This window comes from Gracilinanus agilis, chromosome 4 (assembly GCF_016433145.1).
Source record: "Gracilinanus agilis isolate LMUSP501 chromosome 4, AgileGrace, whole genome shotgun sequence".
Taxonomy (NCBI): Eukaryota; Metazoa; Chordata; class Mammalia; order Didelphimorphia; family Didelphidae; genus Gracilinanus; species Gracilinanus agilis.
The window spans coordinates 505,311,077-505,318,638 of NC_058133.1; the positions used below are offsets into that span (position 1 = coordinate 505,311,077).

The following is a 7,562-nucleotide window of genomic DNA, read 5'->3' on the forward strand; positions in this document are numbered from 1 at the left end:
TTATGTACCTATGATGAGCTGAGCACTCTGTTAAGCACTTTGCAAATATCTCATTTGATCCTGCCATTAGAATATTTGTAAAGAACTTAACACAGTGCCTGGTATTCAGTGGGTGCTATATAAATGCTTATTTCCTTCATTCCTTTCTTTTTAAGTCTTTGCTACAAAACTAGGCCACTAGATAGGGGAAAGAGAAAGGATATGTTCAGATATTAAGATTATATAAAAACGAAAACTCAGTAAAAGAAGACTTTAAAAGAAAAAATAAGTAGGCCCACCTGGCTACTATTACATTAAAAACAATAATATATCTTTTGTTCTGGGTCTAATAATAAGCTAGCATTTATATAGTGCTTGAAGGTTTGCAAAACTCTTTTACATATTATTTCATTAGAAAAAGAAATTGCTATGTTGGGGGAAATCCAAGGCACATGGCAAACTTCTGGCCCTCAGAAAAGCTAATGTGTGTCCCCAAAAAGCATCTGTGAGAAAAAAAAATACTCTAAGAACAAAGAGTCAGTTCAAGTCAGATGGATGGTACAACTACAGGAAGAAAGATGTGAGTAGGAAAGAGGAAAGGGTCATGGGAAAAATCCACTGAAGGGAGGCAGGTTGAGATACTTGCAAGGCTACAACCACCTCTGGTGTTAGAGGTTCCAGCTTCAGATCCCATCTCTGACACTACCTACCTATATTTGGATAACTCATTTGATCTGCTGAGTCTCCGCTTCCTCATCTACAGAACTGAGAGGATTGGACTTGGTCCTTCAATCTCAAATTGCAGAGGCAGAACCCACCTTCACAGGGATTCCCCACCTGATAAACACACCAAGCCTTTTCTAGGGTGACCATCTGACCTCAAAGGGCATCCTAAGGTTTGTTTTACATCGCCATGGTTGTGCCACCAATATAGAATAATCCAGCATTCTCCCCAGCACCAAATCAAGTCACAACTTTTGTCTCTTGGCATAGAAGCCAATACTTAAACTGCTGAGGAGAAAACAAAGGAGAAAGAGCTCCAAAAAGAGGGTGAAAATGCTTACCATATCATTCCCACTGGCAATAGACAAGGAGAGTGGAGAATGGCCACTCCACAAGGTATTGGGATTCGCTTTATGAACTAGCAGGAGACGTACGATGTCCCTTACATACTAGAGGAAAGGAAAAGAGTAACTTAAAGAAAAGTTGCTCATTTACATTGATTAAAACATAAATTCTTCTCCCTAAAATTACTGAAATGAGGAGCGGGTACACCTCAGGATACTAAAACCTTTTGACAGAGATGGCAAAGCACTCATCCTTATCAGAAGAGAGGCACAAAGATGCATAAGCAACAGAAACTAAGGCCTAAAGTTTTATTTTGAAAGAAGCCAAATAGGCCTGAATTTTCCAATATTAGGGTCTTCAGGTTATCATTAATAAAGAAATTGCATGAACAAATAAACAGCAACAACATTAAAGGCAGTCCAGGACCAAAAATTCTGAAAACGTCTGAATCTCAGATGAGCCGACTACTAGACTTGGAATGGTTCCCCACCCCCAAAAGCAAAATGAGGGCTGCCATTATGAAAGTATGAGAAATTGGTCACATATTCATTGAAGCATTCCCCTGGAACGGAAGGACATTGTGCCCAACAGAGAAAGAAAAGAAGAAAGGGTAAATATCAAAAATAGCATTCTTGAACAAGTCCTAAGCCACTGATCAAAAAATAAAACCATTTTATTTTTCTATTCAACTCCTTTATTTCCTTGAAACTCAGAGGACCACAGACTTATAGATTCAGAGCTAGAAGGTCATCGAGTCTAATCTCACTCCCTCATTTTACAGATTTAGAAACTGAGGCTCAGGAAGGTTAAGCAATTTACAAGGGATTTAGTGTACAAGGCAGGATTTGAACTCTAGTCTTTACAACTCTATGTCCAGTGTTCTATCTACTGTACCACACTGTCTTTCATTAAATCATAGAAGGTCACAGTGGGAAAAGAACTCAAAAGGTCAATGAGTCTAGCCCATTCTCAAGCAGGATTCCTTGATAAGAAATCATCCAGTTCATACTTGAAGGCCTTCAGTGTCTGGCATCCTCCTTGCAAGGAAGCCCTTTTTACTTTGGAATAGCTTAGGTAGGAAATTTTTCTTATAATTTTATATAATATATAATCTTATATAATTTTTCCTTTTCAGTGCTGAAATCTGCAACCCTATAGCTCTCACATATCCTAATTAAGACCTAATCGACTTAAAACTTGTAGATTCCATTCCCTTCCGTTTTTTGTTTTGTTTTGTTTTTAAACCTGGTACAATTTTGCCTTGCTCATCACGAATACTATTTCTCCCATTCTCAGATCTTTTGACATTTGCTGACAGTTGCTCAGCAATCATATCTGCCAATTCTTTAAACATCTAAGAATATAGTTCACCTTGGGGGTGGTGACCTGACTTTATCAAGAAAAGCTTCGGATCCTCTTACTAACTCATTTATCTAGAATATCAACTCTTTATTAGCAATATGTTCAATGTTCCGTCCTTCCCAGTCCAAAGATCATTCCCCTTGGCTGAGAAACCAGAAGGAAAACAAGGATTGAGCAGTTATGCCATATATCCACTGGAGATTCCCATCAACCCATTTGTACTAAAAAATAATTTGCATTCTCCTCTTTTTCCCCAATATGGCTTGTAAGAAACTATTGTCATCCTTATCCTTCCTTGGTGGCTTCTACTCATTCTAAGATTCAGCAGTCTTGACACAGTTCAAACTCAATGTCCTGTCCTTGGTTCTCTCTTGTATACAGACCATCTGCATCAGTCTCTTCTGACAATACCCCCTTCTTCTTCTGGTTCATCAGAATTCCTTTGGTGGATTCAGAATTTCATCTCTTTGGATGGCCTTCCCAATAGGATTTTAGCCTGTAGAAACCTGTCTGTCTTTTGTCTGAACTCTATGAAATTTGTTCTCCCTAAATCAAACAATATTCATGCCACATTGTGCATGTGATTTGTTTCTCCTTTTCTACAATGAAATAGTCACTTCTTTGCAGAATTCTCAGCATTTTCCAACCCAGAAGCCCATTCCTCCCTGTTTATAAGAATCAGAAGGAGAATAGTTTCCCTTGCTCGGTTCCTCCACCTTTTGAAGAATAAAACCAGAGCTATGCTCTAGTTAAATTTTCAGTGTGAGCCTCAGATATCAGTAAATTCTACAAATGTTGATTACCACTAGTCTACCCCCACCCCCACCACCTAATCTTAATGATATGAAAGAGGCCAAATTGGCCCTTTTTTAAACCCTTTCCTTCCATCTTAGAATCAATGCTATGTGTTGGTTCTAAGGCAGAAGAGCAATAAGGGCTAGGCAATAGGAGTTAGATGACTTGCTCAGAGTCACACAGCTAGGAAGTGCCTAAGGCTAGATTTGAACCCAGGACCTCTCATTTCCAGGTCTAGATCTCTATCCACTGAGCCACCTAGTTGTTCCCAAATTGGTTTCTTTTTAATAAGCTCTCTAGTATACATCTTGCCTGCTGCTCCATATTCTTTGCATTTTTGTTTAGAGGCCAGAACCCAAAAGTTTCATTGGAACCTATAGAGACATCATGGCATGACAAATAAAGCATTGGACTTAGAGTAAGAAATATCTGGGTTCAAATTCCAATTCAGACACTTTCTAACTCTGTGAACCTGAGTGAGATACTTAACTGTCTGGGGTTTTTTTATATAAAATGGGCAAGTTAAACTCACTGGTTTATGAGATCCCTTCTATATCATGGAAATGGAATAAAAAGATAAAATTCTGCTCCTCCCCTTCCTATGGAACAGAAGATATGAAGCACTGGCAAATGATTCCCAATGTTGTTAACTCTACCTATTTTTCCCAAGGGATAGAGTTCTAGACCTGGAGTCAGGAAGACCTAAGTTCAAATTCAGATTTAGACACTTACCAGCAGTATGACCCTAGGCAAATCACTTCACCCATGTCTGCCTCAAGTATTCTCAACCATAAAAGAGGTATATAATAACATCTTCCAGAGATGTCTAACAAATAAGATATTTGTGTAAGGGACCTAGCATAGTGCCTGGAAGAGAGTAGAAACTTAATGTTCCTTCCTTCCTTCATTCCTTCCTTCCATCCTTCATTCCTTCATCCCATCCTTCCTTCCTTCCTCCCTTCCTTCGTTCCTTCCTTCCTCCCTTCCTTCATTCCTTCCTCCCTTCCTTCCTTCCTTCATTCCATCCTTCCTTCTTTCCCTCCCTCTTTATGTTGTTATTGTTCATCCTTTGGCGAGAACCAATGGTATCATAGGCAATGTCTTGACTTGCTCATGAGCTGGATTTAAGTGAGGCAGAGCTGCCCAAAGTCATCAGCCTCACATTCTCTTCCAGAGTCATCTAAGTCTAGTAACAAGACTAAAGTCAGTCCTTCCTTCTATAGGTCAAAACAAAATTCTTATGGGAGATATAACATGGCACCATGGAAAAAATGTTAGATGAGTCAGAGGACCCAAACCGGAGTCTCAACAATGTCATTTAGTGGCTTTGTAACTTTTAACAAGTCACTTCTTCCTCTGGGCCTCAGTTTACTCATCTGTAAAATGAGGGAAGTGAACTAGATGTCCTCTAGGGCTACAATGATCTCTTTGTAATAAAGAGCCTTGCCAGTTCCTTCATTAGGTAAGAGAAGTTTTTACTGTAAAGGCTATTATGGAAGGTCATAATTCCCACCCATTGGAGTGCTCAAGAAAAAAGCTAGAAGCTAGAAAATTGTGGTTGGACAGGGGAAAGTAGAGGGGAATGGATGTGCTCCAGGAGAATTTTCAGCATGGATTGGGAGGGGATTATACAACATTCTATGATCCTTTCAACTGTATAATTCTGAGTTAATTTATGGCAGAAAGATAAATCCGTAAAATGTAGACGTGATTTATTAAGGCTTTCTCTTCTTTACCTTAAAGTTATCTTCTCTCTCACACACAACATGTAAAGGACTTCTCCCACCTTCTTCAGGTAGTGTCTTAGTTGGAGTATAATACGACGGTGGTGGTCCACGTTCATTATTTAGCTTCATGGATGAAATTAAAGTGTCAAACTGCATTTGAGTAGAGAAATCAAAATAACATTGTGCCTATGGCAACACACACCACTCAATCAACTCTTACCCAAACTCTTTCTCAACACCCAACCTCAAATCAGAGTGAATTCTTGCATTCTTATTTATGCTTGGCAGAAAAAAAATGCCTATGGAATGATCATTGGAGATCAAATTACTTACAAATGCTATTTCACCACCATATCTCACAGATCTCTAATGTTGCCTTCAGAAACAATTCCTTTGTTTCTCTTTTAAAAGGCCCTCACAATCTGACCCCAAACTGTCTTCCTAACCATATTCAGTACTCTAAGTCCAGCCAAACTGGCCTTCTTACTATTCCTCATCAATGCCCCTCTATCTCTCATCTTTGAGACTTTGTATTGGCTGTGCCCTTCTCCTGGAATGCCCTCCCTCCTCATCTCTACCCCTAAGAATCCCTTGCTTCCATAACAATTCTATTCAAGCACCACCTACTTCAGGAAACCTTTCTGGATCTCCCACCCTTTACCCAGCTATTTACTATCCTCATCCCCTAAAAATTTTGTTAATTGTATATTTTTTTACTACATGTTGTCTCCTCCAATTGAAGGTAAGCTCCTCGAGGGCAGGGATGCTTTATTCTTGTCTTTGTATACCCAGTTTTTAGCAGAGTGCCTGGCACATATGAGGAATTTAATAGATGTTTGTTGTAGAATTTCCCCAACCTTGCTAGCAACCAAATGCCCAAACTGGCTCCTCTAGAAATTCCAATCGTTTGAACTATTTGCCCAGCACCACCCTCTCACCTTCCCGCCCATTTCTCAATGTAAGAGAGAGAAAAAGACAGAGAGAGAGAGAGAGAGAAGGGGGAGAGGGGAAGGACGGAGAGGAAAGGAGGGAAAGGAAAGGAGGGAGAGGAAGGGAGGGAGAAAGAGGAATAAGGGGAGAGAGAGAAGGGGGGAGGGAAGGACGGAGAGGAAGGGAGGGAGAAAGAGGAATAGGGGGGAGAGAGAGAGAGAGAGAGAGAGAGAGAGAGAGAGAGAGAGAGAGAGAGAGAGAGAGAGAGACTGTAGCCTTGTTTATAAAGGCCAAAGAAGAGATTGTTTTTTTTTTCCTCCTGAAAGAAAGAAGAGAAGCAAATTACTGAATTATTTGAACTTTCAATAAACATATTAATTGTTGATTTAGCTGACAGAGAATGCCAGGTCTATAGAGCATTATTAATGAGTAATAAATTGTGTTTTGATTTCACAAAGGAGAGTCAAGCTTGGCCTCCACATAACAACATAAAATCATAGGATCCTAGCTCTGGAGCTGAAAAGGTTTCAGAGGTCATCTACTCCAACTTCTTCATTTTACAAATGGAAACTGAGGTCCAGGGAGATAGGATCTTGGGATCACTTCATAAGATGGTAGCTTGAGAGCTGGTAGGGACCTCAGAGGCCATCTTCTTCACCTCCCTCATTTTGCAGGGTTGGGGCTGGAAACTGAAACCCTGAGGAAAGGTCTAACTCCAACTTTAGCTCTAAAACTGGAAGGCTCTTGAGGTGCCATGTAGTCCTGCCTGCTTATTTCACAGATGAGGAAACTGAGACCCAGAGAAGTTAAGGGGCTTACCTGAGGTCACCAAAATAACAAAATCAGAGGTAGAAACTGAACTCTGGCCCCCCGGAGCCCAGAGAATCCTTCCCCTAGACCGCACTGTATCTCTGATTAAGGCCTGATGTATCACTTAAGCATGGAGATTTTAAATGTGAAGTAGAAAGAATGAACTCGCTAATTGTTTATATGAATTATTAGTCCCATTTGTCCCCAGTCACAGCATGCACAGGGAAATAAGATCTGCCTGCTAATTTAGACACTAAATACTACTGGATAGGGAAAATGGAGCTGAGAGTCTGAATAATCCAGACTGGCTTATTGCCATGGCTAAATTCACTAAATAACATAATTGCTCAACTTTGGTTCATTTTGCTTGTCTAGACAACAGCCAATGGGGTTTCCTCACTAAGTACATTTAATTTTATAATCATTCCACTGCATCAGTGGCGTGTTTGCGGTATGTGCTACTTCATTTTTGTTTAAAACTTTATGAAAAAATTGAGAATGTTACTGTCTCAAAGATTCCAAGATAATAGTTGAAAATTGTCAACAATCATGAGACTGTCAGGGCAATAACTCCAAAACCAGAAGGACCCTCAGTAACCAGCTAGTCCAGCCTCCTCATTTTACAGATGAAAATGGTCAGACAAGTAGCCAGCATCGGAGATGAGAGGCAGGATTTGAATCCAGTTCCTCCTCCTGCCATACCATGCTGCCTTGGTTGTATGATAGCAGACAATTAAATGGAATGTTCTTTTTCACTGGCCTTTTTTTTTTTTAAAACATTGTTAATCGCAATTTATAGTCTGTCAAATTCTCAGGGAGCTAGAAACCAAAAATTAAAAGCTATTCAACTACTAGGTATGCTTATGAAATGAGTAATGTAGAAATTCACAA

At 39.8% G+C, this 7,562-nt stretch overlaps 1 protein-coding gene across 1 annotated transcript in view; it reads right to left on the reverse strand.

Moving 5' to 3' along the window:
- Positions 1-7,562, reverse strand: part of ANKMY1 (ankyrin repeat and MYND domain containing 1) — a 101,176-nt gene that overhangs the window by 54,758 nt on the left and 38,856 nt on the right. Inside the window, 2 exon segments of the mRNA XM_044675634.1 lie at positions 1,044-1,151; positions 4,941-5,081. Of these exon segments, the coding sequence (XP_044531569.1) occupies positions 1,044-1,151; positions 4,941-5,081 (249 nt within the window).